The sequence below is a fragment of the Salmo trutta genome, chromosome 5 (assembly GCF_901001165.1).
Source record: "Salmo trutta chromosome 5, fSalTru1.1, whole genome shotgun sequence".
NCBI classification, from domain to species: Eukaryota; Metazoa; Chordata; class Actinopteri; order Salmoniformes; family Salmonidae; genus Salmo; species Salmo trutta.
Window position 1 is genome coordinate 20,742,265 of NC_042961.1, and position 14,207 is coordinate 20,756,471.

Sequence of the window (14,207 nt, forward strand, 5' to 3'; positions counted from 1 at the left end):
TTGTCATACATAAGCAATAACCTATATATGTGCAGTGTGTGTGTGTGTGTGCGTGTGCGTGTGTGTGCTCGCTAGCACGCGAGCAATGTGTGGGGCGTGGGGCTGCGAACCAAAAGCTGGAGAAAGAACACACACACACTTGTAACTTCCCATGTTTCAATACAGCGACAGCATCTCTACAATGTTATATAGATGCCACCGATATGGAACCCGTGGGAACTAGGTAAAACTAGCTCCCTTTTGGCAACAGTCAACCGTCACAAAACCTGTCAGGCCAACCGTCAACCCTCACAAAGCCTGTCAGACCCCGTTTTTACACGGTTGACCACTCCTGCCTCATCAAAATCACTTTTTTATCAACCATATGACTTGACCTCCTGAGCGTTCGCTCTCTGCGTATATCAGAGACCCTCGTCTTCCTATCTTTTTATGCAAGATCAGTGCAGAATCATCTCTCAATAACTAAACTCTGTCTATTTTGAAAAGGACTCATCATTATGCATGCTTTTGAGCACTTCATTGCAGTAAAGGGTGGCAATGGCACCACCTTGTGTTTTATGATGTCTGTTGCATCTTCATGAGACAATGCAAAACGAACACTAGCAGGCCTATGTGTTGCCATAAACGGGGAACAACCTATCTTTGCATTTCCACCTCTGTGGAGACATAAAGATGCGGCTGTAATCTGTCTAGGCTTCACGCGACTGAAAGTGTAATTGCTATGATTTTTTGGGCCCTGGATTTATCCACCACTTTCATCCAGTTAAACTGAAGCAAATCTTAACCATATTGACATATTTAAACTCCCACCATCATCCACATCTAAAGGATCACCCAAGTCAGGATGTAGTCCAAGAAGGCTTGTATTATAAATATTTAAAAAATGACCATCACGTTTCACCCACTCAATTACATGATCCTACAATCATTGTAGCCTATTTACCCCCTTGACTGACCTATGAGATCTCCAGCTCATTGAGTAACCATAGCCTCCTGCCCCTTCGATTACATAGCCAACACAAGTTTACCAAGAACACCTTTTCTCAACCGTAAGTGAATTTGTACCTTTATTTTTGTGTGATTTATTCGTATGTTGTTGCTGTAGATCAGTAGATACAGTAGATCCAACTATTTTATCTATTGGTTACCTCAACATGTAATGACACAGCTTTCCTGAAATGTAGTAGGCCTATGTTGTTGCTGCTGGGGTTTTATGTGAAATGGTATGTTGGTTGTGGTCTCCTGTGATTGGCCATTGACAACAAACCTCCCTTTACGACATTGTTCCTCAGGTTGAGTTATGGGCCCTTTTTCAGACCACTCTCTACCTTTCTTTTTTCTTTCTGTTCTCTGAGAATGTGCTGCCATACTAAAAGGATATAAGCATATCATATTTTGCTCTTTGGAATGTACTGTGTGAGTAATGTCTCACGATGTCTCATGTCATTTGTTTCGTAAAATATTTAGACACCACACATTGACCTGAACGTGTTTTAATGGTGATGTGAAAGCAGGATATACAGTTTGCTAAACAGCATAAGCTTATGCATGCAGGGTGATTAACAACAAACATGTATTTCTCATATTTCTCCACTGTATTTGCATGTTAGGAGTTACGGCTGACACATAAAAAGCACACAGCCAAAGACTAGCTTAATAACTGACACCTTAGCTCAATGAACACAGAAGCCAATTTGAAAAAAAATTATTGGTAGCACTTCATTTTACCGTACATACATTACCAAGTATTTATACATGATACATACACAAGAATAACCATTTGGTACCAGGTGCTAAAGCTACTAATTGTGTTGAATTATTTTAAGTAAGCACCAGAAAGTATACATTGATAATAAATACAAGGTAAATAAATAACAGTGGTACAGTACTGTAAAAATAAACTGCTACCATATTATTCCCTATAGAGGAGGCACTGAAAAATGCAGGTGCAAGCTTTAATGTGCACTTATCTCACAACTTGAGCAAAGACTCATAAACAATTCTAACCAATGCAACAGTCATTGCAGCTTCAGTCAAATCTACCAACAGTAGATTGGGATGTCCCCATCCTAAATCAAAGGTAGAGTATTGGAACAACAGGTAGAACTGTAGACAACATGTATACATACCATAGTATAAGTAACTTGTTGGATAAATATATCCAGACATAGAGTGAATATCTATATTCGGGCAACAGACATGTAAGATAAATCTCACATACATAAAGTCACACAATTTTGCTTAAGCTTTGGTCACATGCACATTTTCATTTGCTCAAGCTAATGATGAGGGGTCAGCTCAAGAGTTAGCTTTGCACCCCACTGAGCTAGACACTGTTCCCAAGTCAGCCGTACAGAACTTTGTGCTTAGTGCTTTTTGGACCCACAATGGCAGGGCCTTATAACCCTAGAACTCTTGAGCCGCACGGTGGAGGGCGAAAATCTTTTTCTCAGTCGCTCCCCAACTCGTCAAACCTCTCTACCATCCCCCCGCTGATGCAGCGCATGCACTGGCGGTAGCAGCTGACGATGCGTGACTGGCCCAGCTTGAAGGCCATGGACATGATGGCCATGCCCATGATGATGAAGACAAAAGTGAGCATGAAGTACTTGGGGTGGTTGGGCACGATGTCACCGAAGCCGATGGTGGTGAGGGTGATGAAGCAAAAGTAGTAGGCGTCAAAGGTGTCGAACTCTGTCTCCCACAGGGGCAGGATGAGGCCTCCAAACAGGATGTAGGCAAACACCACCACCAGGATGAGGAGCAGCGGCACGTTCAGCTTGTCCATATTGTCCCCGATGCCTGTGAAGTCCCAGATGGCAAAGCCCTTGGGCAAGGGGGGCATGCGGTCCAGCTCAGGGCAGGAAAGGCTCCGCACCAGTGGGCCCTGCCTGTTGAAGTTCTCCCGTGCAATGATGCGGTTGAAGATCTCTATGTTGTTTCGCAGCTGGATGGACTTGCGCTTCACAGACTGCTGGCTGTGGAGGACCTGTCGGATGTCCATGGGCTCCCGGACCACCACCTCGTGGCTGAAGGTATAGGTCCCGTCCGGGAAGCCCCCCTGGCCCCCGTGCCCTGGCTTCTCTGTGTCATGGGAGGGGGACCAGCAGCCGTATTGGGGCAACCTGCAGAAAAGAGTGTGCAGGTGGCAGTAGGCCCTGGAGAGGAGCATGGCCAGGAGGTCTCCCACATCTGTGATAACCAGGAGCATGAGGGGGATACCCACCATGGCATACAGGATACAGACCACCTTACCAGACAGGGTCACCGGATAGATCTCTCCATAACCTGAGACAAGAAGAGCAGCAGGGTATGGGATCATACAGGTAGCTTACTTATTTCCCTCTCATATCCAAATATTATCTTTATTGACAACAATAATTTTGTGTCCAACCTCAAATTATATTGTAAAAATGTCCGCTCCTAACATACAAAAAAAGATGTGTAGAAGATTGAAAGAATATAGTTTGTCAAACATGGTTTTAGATCTATTGCTGCCATCTGTTGGTCATTTCTAATACTGGATTTGCTGATGCTTCTCTCTGAGGGTATTCAGGGACAGATAACTAACTGTATGCTCAGGCAGGGGCATCATACACCCATTATTTTATAAGGGGCACGAAGTATGTGAGGATGGAGGGGGGAGGAAATTTAGAGCCATAATCATTATGTCTAATTCTACAGTGCATTCGGAAAGTATTCAGACCCCTTCACTTTTTGTTACATTACAGCCTGATTCTAAAATTGATATAATGATTTTTTCTCTCATCACTCTACACACAATACCCCATAATGACAAAGCAAAGACAGGTTTCTAGAAATGTTTGTAAAAAAACTGAAATACCTTATTTACATAAGTATTCAGACCCTTTGCAATGAGGCTCGAAATTGAGCTCGGTGCATCCTGTTTCCATTGATCATCCTTGAGATGTTTTTAGAACTTGATTGGAGTCCACCTGTGGTAAATTCAATTGATTGGACATGACTTGGAAAGGCACACATCTGTCTATATAAGGTCCCACAGTTGACAGTGCATGTCCGAGCAAAAACCAGACCATGAGGTCGAAAGAACTGTCCGTAGAGCTCCGAGACAGGATTGTGTCGAGGCACAGATCTGGGGAAGGGTACCAAAAAATGTCAGCAGCATTGAAGGTCCCCAAGAACACAGTGGCCTCCATTATTCTTAAATGGAAGAAGTTTGGAACCGCCAAGACTCTTCCAAGAGTATGTCCCGTAAATTATTTCATAATGGTCGCATCGCCGTTTTAAATGCGCTGTGAATTGTTATAAAACCACTTATCTATCACATGAATCATTCTATTAGGTATTTGTTGTGGAATTGTTACATATTACTTGTTAGATATTGCTGCTCTGTCGGAACTAGAAGCACAAGCATTTCGCTACACTCGCAATAACATCTACTAACCATGTATATGTGACCAATAACAATGTATTTGATTTCATTCTGGCTGCATGTGTCCCTCTCCTCTCCCCGCCTCTAACTGAGATTTCAGCTGATGTACGAAGGGCTATATAAATAAATAAATACATTTGATTTGATTTGATTTAACTGGGGCTCATGTTACACAACCAGCTCGCACGTCTGCTTCAAAAAGTGTTGGCAAAAACAATTCTCTGATATGATTGAGTTTATTTGGTCACTTGTGATAAATTCTAAAAGGAATTCTAAAAGCAATCCGTTTGCAGTTCTCACTGGAAAGTATGTTAATAATTTTCTAAAGGTAATGAAATAATGGATATTATGATTGGGCACTAGTCAGCCTATCAATAGCCTATTTGTTGCCTTACCTTTCTCTTACTCACAGTTCAAGTTGAGTTGCGTTTGGACTTGGAAAGTTTACGAGGTGAACTCATTCATTCTTTTTTTATGTTCTGTCTGCAGTGACTTTTGTCTGGGCTGCTTCAAATGGGTTACACTGGAGTTTGTTTTAATAACATTACTTTATTCCAACTACAAAATGTCTTATGAAATCATGCATTCATTGCACATTATAATGCATAAGATGGTGGTTTTGAAGATGTGTAATTTTAACATTGTGGGACTGCAGGCAGGAGCTGGATGAGATCTGGCAGGAGCAGGTCGGTGTTGGCAAAAAAAACCTGTGGGGGCGGGCACGGTACTAATAAATCAGTTCTCCGCAGACCTCTACTACAGAGGACCACGATGTGGGTAGTGGACAAACATTGACATCTATTTGGCTAAAACAGACGTCTATAATGTGCTATACTGTACTCTACTGTACTGTGCTCTACTGTACTGTACCCTACTCTACTGTACTCTACTGTACTCTACTGTACTGTGGTCTACTGTACTGTACTGTACTATACTGTACTCTACTGTACTGTGCTCTACTATACTGTACTCTACTCTACTGTACTGTGCTCTACTGTACTGTGCTGTACTCTACTAATCTCTACCCTACTGTACTGTACTCTACAGACCAAGACCACTAGATCAAGAGTCCATGGGCTCTTTCTTAAATTGTTAGAAACGCAAGAAGAGTAAACTTGCGCACAGAACAGTAGAGTACAGTAGAGAACAGTACAGTAGGATACAGTATAGCAGAGCACAGTAACTTGTCATGGTCTAAACTCACTGGGTCTGGGTCTGAATCTTGGGACCAATGTATATATATATATATATGTTATTCATATATATGTTTTCACAGCCGAAGATATTAAAATTGTACATTCATCCAATGTCTGCCATGTTTTATGTCACGTATACTCCCTCTCCGGCCTCTGGGTCGTCAGGCTACTGATTATCACCATCGTCTCGCACACCTGCCCTCTTGACAATCACCTGGACTCCATCACCTCCTTGATTATCTTCCATATATCTGTCACTCCCCTTGGTTCTTTCCTCAGGTGTTATTGACTCTGTTTTCATGTCGGTGCATTGCTTGTGTTTCGTATTTACTGTTTCATTTATTTATTAAAACACTCACTCCCTGAACTTGCTTCCCGACTCTCAAGTGCGCTCGTTATAGAATAACACCTCACCCAAGGGAAGCATCAGGGAGTGTTTTTTTATTTTATTTTTTGTGTCTGAGTAATGACGTCGGGTCCGGGAACTGCTACAAGCTCTCATGCCTCAACCAGATTGCCAGGCTTCCCTGCCTTAGCCGGATCGCCAGGCTCCCGTGCTTCCACCGGCTTGTCAGGTTCTCATGCCTCAGCCGATCTGTCAGGTTCCCGCGCCCCAGCTGACTCGACAGGTTCCCGTGCCTCAGCTGGCGTGGCAGGTTCTCGCATATCAGCAGGGGTGACCGGTCCGCTCCTGATCCCCGGGTTCGTCCCCTTTGACCGCGTCTTGCAGCTGGAGCCGCGCATCGGGGAGGGGGTACTGTCACGTATACTCCCTCTCCGGCCTCTAGGTCATCAGGCTGCTGCTTATCCCGCACACCTGCTACCATCGTCTCGCGCACCTGCACCTCTTGACAATCACCTGGACTCCATCACCTCCTTGATTATCTTCCATATATCTGTCACTCCTCTTGGTTCTTTCCTCAGGTGTTATTGACTCTGTTTTCATGTCGGTGCCTTATTTGTGTTTCGTGTTTATTGTTTCATTTATTTATTAAAACACTCACTCCCTGAACTTGCTTCCCGACTCTCAGCGCGCTCGTTATATTTTTGGATTACGTGATGATGTCGTTGCTGCTCACGCTGCTTCCTGTGCACACTGTGCTAGTTGTGCATGTGATGTTGGTCGGTATAAACCGGATGCGACCCGGATATAGACGGCCCATGAATTAGCATATGTGAACGTGAGTAGATTACCTTGAAAACAAAGGTCTTGGATGCAGTCTCCAGTTTTTACTATACCTCAATGAGCTAAACATGAGCACAATTCCCGCCTGCATTTTAAGCCCCGCATACCCAAACTCGTGATTTGTTGGGAGAGTTGTGTGTCTGAAAAGGACCCTACCCTGAATTTTATTTCTCCCTTTCGGAATGTCAGAGAGAAGCCGACATCCTCCCCAGACCTTGTGCCGTTGCCTAGCTTACGATACTCCAAGGTCTGGGATATCCAAGACTATTGCGAGAGTGTCCCTGGTAATGATGGTTACATGATGTAACAGTGAAGCTTCATAAGAGTGACTATAGACACAAGTCATAGCATTAACAACAAATGTATAATAACAATATGTCATACAAGCTCAATCATTTACAATTTGACTACGAAGGGATAAAGAGGAAACATAGTTGAGATGAGATCCATTGTGGTTTTCTGATAGTGACATGAGAATATATTGTGGTGATCTTGGAGATTGGAACCTAGAAAGCAATAATTATCAATAATGTGGAAAGAAGTCCGTCTTGAGACCTCTAATCTGCTTCTGGTGATGTGAAATGCATTTGGGTCTTCGAGGGACTTTCTTCAGTAATTTGTGGCCTTCCTGTTTGCCGACCAAGCTATTAGCCATTAACCCCAACATAAATGGACCATGATAACTATCATATATCCGACCTTAACAGACTTCCTAATGTATTTTATAAACATAAAGTGGAACATTAACAAAAAAATAGAGTGCAGAGATGTCATTCAAAATGGGTTTCTGATGTAATATTACCTGCTTTGGAGTGTTTTGGAGTGTTTTCTAACATGTTTTAGCAACATTTGCATAATGCCTTGTAGTCAATGGCAAGTGATGACAATTGTCTATGTAATGAAACAAAATATGGAGGAAAAAAAACGTTTTTGGGGATCAACTACAATCACAGAAAGAGTGAAAAGAAGCCTACATGTAAAAATGTGTGAACTTCCCCTGCAGGTACTCCCACAACATTAGAAAATAAAAAATGGAATCTAGCAACCTCTCCCATTTCACTTTCCGATATATGATCGGTAAATGTTTGGTTCAATACAGCATGGCTCACTAGAAAATCATCCTGTTGAATGGTGTATGGCTTGCCAACTGTATAGAGGAAGGCCCTAAAAATTGTTAAAGACTCCAGCTACCCAAGTTATAGACTGTTCTCTCTGCTACCACATGGCAAATGGTACTGATGCACCAAGTCTGGAACCAGCAGGACCGTGAACAGCTTCTACCCCCAAGCCAAAAGACTGATAAATATTTAGTTAAATAATTAACCAAATAGCTACCCTGACTATCTGCATAGAACCTTTTTGCACTAATTTTTTTGACTGATTACATACGCTGCTGCTACTGTTCACTATCTGTCACTTTATTCCTAGTTATATCAAAATCAAATCAAAGTGTATTTGTCACGTGCGCCGTGAAATGCTTACTTACAGGCTCTAACCAATAGTGCAAAAAAGGTATTAGGTAAACAATAGGCAAGTAAAGAAATAAAACAACAATAAAAAGACAGGCTATATACAGTAGCGAGGCTATAAAAGTAGCGAGGCTACATACAGACACCAGTTAGTCAGGCTGATTGAGGTAGTATGTACATGTAGATATGGTTAAAGTGACTATGCATATATGATGAACAGAGAGTAGCAGTAGCGTAAAAGAGGGGTTGTTATATGCACATACTGTATCTACATGTACCTCAATTACCTCGTACCCCTGCACATCGACCCATGTATATAGCCAAGTTATCGTTGCTCATTGTGTATCTATAGTATTATTACAGAGTTAAAATGCTCTCTATTATTACAGTTTTACTTTTCATTATTTCTCTATTTTCTTTCTCTCTGCATTGTTGGGAAGGGCCTGTAAGTAAGCATTTCAATGTTAGTCCACACCTGCTGTTTACGAAGCATGTGACGAATACATATGTGATTTGATTTGATACACTAAAAGTTTCGAGATTCAGAACAATGCTGAACAAGAACTACATAATATGCATGTGTGAAAAACTGTCTGCAAATGCAGTTGATGGGAATGGTCCATTAGCAATCACGGCTAGGCACTAATGCTGAAGCTGTGGCTTCAAATGGCTGTTGAGTGAAGTCAAGACTGGGGGTGAGGCCAAGTCAATGATCTATGTTCTTCACTAAAGGAGTGTTGAAAGAGAAGGCTAACCAATATCTTATCTTGCTACTTTAACCACTGGACATACATTGCATTGTCCTCACACTCCCTCAAGATGGTAGTAGTTGTATAGTCAATGACCACATATATCATAGACAGTTCATATTATGTATATAGGCACATCTTAAGACACAAATACTCCTGTATTAATCTTACGGGCACAGCCTCTGATTTCAATTATTTATATGACATCATCATCTTAAGGTGCAATCAAAGCAGCGATTTTGTCCCTGGTGGTGATCATCGCAATCAGAGGGTCTGATCCCAGTGTGAACCTACACCACAGGGACTGACACATGAAAAGCGCACAGAACATTCTTTGCAGCAGCTGTCTGCAGATGAGAACCACAAGGTGCTAGCAAGAATGAATGCAGAGCACAGCCAACTGTTTTTTTTGTCTGTAAGTTTTATAAAGTGTAAGAATAACATAATAACATCCCTAACACAGTCTTCTGCCATTTAACTAATTTGGTTTTGAATACTGCCATTATAGCTCATTCCTGTTGTCCCCGGAAAGGCTAATTTATTTGACATTAATGCAGTCATTTTAAACTCAATTAAAAAATGGTTTCCTCCGGAAAATAATTGTATGGGAGGTGGTCAAGAAACCAAATTTGTTTAATTTAGGGAACGCGGTAATCTACTCTATGTATATTGACATTGCATGTGCTACTAGATACAAGTATGTCAATGTCAACCATTGTTTTAACAATACATTTGACAAATGATAAGGGTTTGATGGATATGAATTTGTACTACAGTCCAGACTTTTTTTGGAAAATGTTTACACATCGATCTGTTAATACTAGTGATAACGTTGTCCATGAAATGCTCCGATGTAACATGCACAAATGTGTAATGTGTATTCCACATTATTTCCATTTAATGACAAACTATTTATCAGTGAGGTATGGTAGGAGTCAAATCAGCTATGGTAGGAATTACAGATAGACAAATCCCCAAAATATCAAATGTTTAATCCCTGTTGGCCAAACCCGTTGTTTCATAGTTGACTGCTGATTGATGGAGAGCAGATCCACTCTCATTTACAGCCTGATAACATCAGTTCACTCAGTGAGCATGGCACACAGCACACAAAGACCAAAGTTCATCAAGCCTGAGGCAAACATGATCTAATGTGGTGTACATTTCAGTGACTAAAGAGATGAGAGAGACAGTGTCCTATTTGTAAAGAAGATTGTAATGAATTTGTACTAATACATCATGCCTGGTGTTCCAAATCCATTGATATTTATTTCAGGTGGGCTTCATTTTGACAGGAAAGCCATTGTTGCTTAGAGGCAATCTATATCAGTGGTGCCCATGCATAACAATCCATAACCAGGCATAACAATTGAGAGTATCTATCTATATTGTCCTAATGAGGCTATACATTTACAAAGAGAATCAAATGAGCCCAAAAAATTAGCAAATGGTCTACAACACCAGCACAATTATATTTTAGTATACTGTAGGCCTAATGTGCTGTCTTAATTAGGCCTATTTTGTGTTTGTTTTGCATGTCTTTTAACTTAAGACGAAACTTAACTTAAAAGTTGGTAAATTAGATGACTTACCCACGGTTGTGAATACAGTACAACAGAAGAACAGGGATCCATAGAATGTCCATCGCTCTGGACGTTGAAGCCATATGGACTTGAACCCCCCGTTGATTTCTTTCTCTAGTTCTTTCACCAAATGTTGTTCTTGAGAAGAATTGCTGGACAAATTACCTGTAAATAAAAGCCAATTATTTGAATGAAGTTAGCTGTAAACATTTTTGAACACATTTACAACACAAAAAAAATGTAAAAATCCTATTTTCATCCCATCTATAAAGACGTTAGCCCTAAATAATAATAATAATAATAATAATAATAATAATAGATCTAGCTTTCTGGCCTTTTTAGGCTGAGTTTCTGTATAGCAGTTTGTAACATCGGCTGATGTAAAAAGGGCTTTATAAATACATTTGATTGATTGATTGATTTACCTTACCTGGATAATTCTCAATTGTGCGCAACAGTTTACCCAAAAACTCATGATATTCCCCTTCTGTTTTGTATACACTCCCTCCCTCAATGCACCAGAATAGCACCGCTCCCAAGGCAGCATATCCGACGAGTGAAAGTATGAGAAAAACGTGAGGAAACAGCTTCCATAGCTTTGAAGCACACTTTTTGGAATTCTCTATCGGACTTCGTGTTTTTCCCACTGCCAACGACATCTTACAGTCTCTGAAAAACTATTGGAACGTGATGCAAAATTCTCTCTCCATGGCAAGGCTGTCAAGACCGTCCGGCGAGAAGCGCAGAATGATATGTGCCCGCCATCCCCCCTCATTAAGCTAACACTAAATCGAAGTCCCCCAGGAGACAAGTGCTATTGACTTCATCTCTCAGGTAGGCTATTTTGAAACTCCACAAAAGAGGACATTTATTCGTTTTGTACTTGATTCCACATTAAAGCCTCCTAAACTGGATAATGCAATTGCCATTTTAATCAGTAACACAATTTGATCTTGCCCCCTCGCCTTTTTGAGCATTGAGCGACAGGTGTTGACGCCATCTATATTTATCTAGCCCCATATGAATGCCGCTGTTGTTTCGGAAGAAAAACTGGATCTTCTCATATTCCAGCCAGTAAAACAGGCAATTCCCTACAGCGACAAAACTGCCTTAAAAACATCCTACAAACATTACAACAAACTTCTGCTGCCATGAATCACAATGGAAATCATTGGCTGAATTATGACCATCACCTAATACATTGGCTAAATAGGCCTACTGCTTTACTTAGTTGTGATATTACGTCTTTAGGTGTAGGATCTTCATTTGAACCAGTTTGCTACAGCAGGAAAATTAATGATTATGTGGATTATAATTAATGAACATTTTTGTAGAGTTGATACCAGATGAGGCTGGTGGGAGGAAATCAGTGGAATTGTACAAGCACATCAATGTGTTTGACTCCATTTCATTGATTCCATTCCAGCCACTACAATCAGCCTGTATAGCTCCTCCCATCAGCCTTCTCTGGTTGAAACATTTTGTGTAAGGGAAAATTAAGTCTGAAATTTAAAAGCGGAAATTACAAACTTCAGAAGCCTTTTTAAACCCCAGATACACTACAAGTTTTACATTTCCTGCAACGCAGAAATGTTCTGCAACAGAGTGATCAAATTAAGATCCTACATCTGTACAAAGAGCCTTCCGTGAACCAAGAAATATACTCTAAATGTTTGTATTTAGCTTTCAATTGATCCTGTCCTGTTTAATCCAACAAATCACATTAAAAGGTGCACAATGTCAGACGGTCCATTCAAAGTCTTTTGAGACTGAAGCCAAGATCCGAAAGGACTGCATGGATGGGTGTGTATTTTAAGGTCTCAAGCAAGGTGCTTCATCATGTGAGCGTGGTTCACCGAAACACAAGTAACGAAACTAACCTACCAGAAGGTTGTCCAATTTTGTGAGACAGGCAATGAAGAACCTTCTATGGGTAGAAGCCTTTGTTGCTGCCCTATGCGGGGATGAGTGAGTGAGTATGGGTAGGAGCCAACAAAGGGTTTATTCTCAGACTAGTTTTTTCTTATTCTTCATGTCACATTGTATAATGTAGAAGACAGGCGCAGGAATACGAAATAGGGGGATTTTATTTCTCTACCCAAAATAGAGTACGTCATGAACATGACAGGGACGAAGCCCAAAACAAACAAGTATATACAATTGAAGTCGGAAGTTTACATACACTTAGGTTGGAGTCATTAAAACTCATTTTTCAACCACTCCACAAATTTCTTGTTAACAAACTATAGTTTTGGCAAGTCGGTTAGGACATCTTTTAAATTTTTTTATTTAACCAGGTAGGCTAGTTGAGAACAAGTTCTCATTTGCAACTGCGCCCTAGCCAAGATAAAGCATAGCAGTTAGATACATACAACACAGAGTTACACATGGAATGAACAAAACATACAGTCAATAATACAGCAGAAAAAAAGAAAACAAAAAGTATATATACAGTGAGTGCAAATTAGGTAAAATAAGGGAATTAAGGCAATAAATAGGCCATGGTGGCAAAGTAATTACAATATGGCAATTAAACACTGGAATGGTAGATGTGCAAAAGATTGATGTGCAAGTAGAGATACTGGGGTGCAAAAGGAGCAGAATAAATAAATAAATACAGTATGGGGATGAGGTAGATAGATGGGCTGTATACAGATGGGCTATGAACAGGTGCAGTGATATGTGAGCTGCTCTGACAGCTGGTGCTTAAAGCTAGTGAGGGAGATGGGAATCTCCAGCTTCAGAGACTTTTGCAGTTCATTCCAGTCATTGGCAGCAGAGAACTGGAAGGATAGGCGACCAAAGGAGGAATTGGCTTTGGGGGTGACCAGTGAGATATACCTGCTGGAGCGCGTGCTACGAGTGGGTGCTGCTATGGTGACCAGTGAGCTGAGATAAGGCGGGGCTTTACCTAGCAGAGACTTGTAGATAACCTGTAGCCAGTGGGTTTGGCGACGAGTATGAAGTGAGGGCCAGCCAACGAGAGCGTATTGGTCGCAATGGTGGGTAGTGTATGGGGCTTTGGTGACAAAACGGATGGCACTGTGATAGACTGCATCCAGTTTGTTGAGTAGAGTGTTGGAGGCTATTTCATAGATGACATCGCCGAAGTCGAGGATCGGTAGGATGGTCAGTTTTACGAGGGTATGTTTGGCAGCATGAGTGAAGGATGCTTTGTTGCGAAATAGGAAGCCGATTCTAGATTCAATTTTGGATTGGAGATGCTTAATATGAGTCTGGAAGGAGAGTTTACAGTCTAGCCAGACACCCAGGTATTTGTAGTTATCCACCTATTCTAAGTCAGAGCCGTCCAGAGTAGTGATGCTGGATGGGCGGGCAGGTGCGGGCAATGATCGGTTGAATAGCATGCATTTAGTTTTCTTTGCGTTTAAGAGCATTGAAGCTCGTCTGGAGGTTAGTTAACACAGTGTCCAAAGAAGGGCCAGAAGTATACAGAATGGTGTCGTCTGCGTAGAGGTGGATCAGAGAATCACCAGCAGCAAGAGCGACATCATTGATGTATACAGAGAAGAGAGTCGGCCCAAGAATTGAACCCTGTGGCACCCCCATAGAGACTGCCAGAGGTCCGGACAACAGGCCCTCCGATTTG

General features: G+C 41.5%; 1 protein-coding gene across 1 annotated transcript; it reads right to left on the bottom strand.

The window, feature by feature from the left end:
* Positions 1-1,477: 1,477 nt before the first annotated feature.
* On the bottom strand, positions 1,478-11,631 carry kcnk18 (potassium channel, subfamily K, member 18). Its single transcript, XM_029752905.1, has 3 exons — positions 11,028-11,631; positions 10,607-10,762; positions 1,478-3,288 (listed from the first exon to the last, which is right to left on the bottom strand). Exons 1-3 carry the CDS (start codon positions 11,254-11,256, stop codon positions 2,450-2,452), a joined length of 1,224 nt encoding a protein of 407 aa, XP_029608765.1. The 5' UTR covers positions 11,257-11,631; the 3' UTR covers positions 1,478-2,449.
* Between the last annotated feature and the right edge of the window lie 2,576 nt (positions 11,632-14,207).

Bases quoted from the DNA above. Each gene is read 5' to 3' on its own strand.
- kcnk18 (XM_029752905.1), bottom strand. From the start codon at position 11,256: ATGTCGTTGGCAGTGGGAAAAACACGAAGTCCGATAGAGAATTCCAAA. The intron at 10,763-11,027 runs GTAAGGTAAATC...TTTTATTTACAG, and splicing joins CACAATTGAGAATTATCCAG to GTAATTTGTCCAGCAATTCT. The intron at 3,289-10,606 runs GTAAGTCATCTA...TTCTTGTCTCAG, and splicing joins TACTGTATTCACAACCGTGG to GTTATGGAGAGATCTATCCG.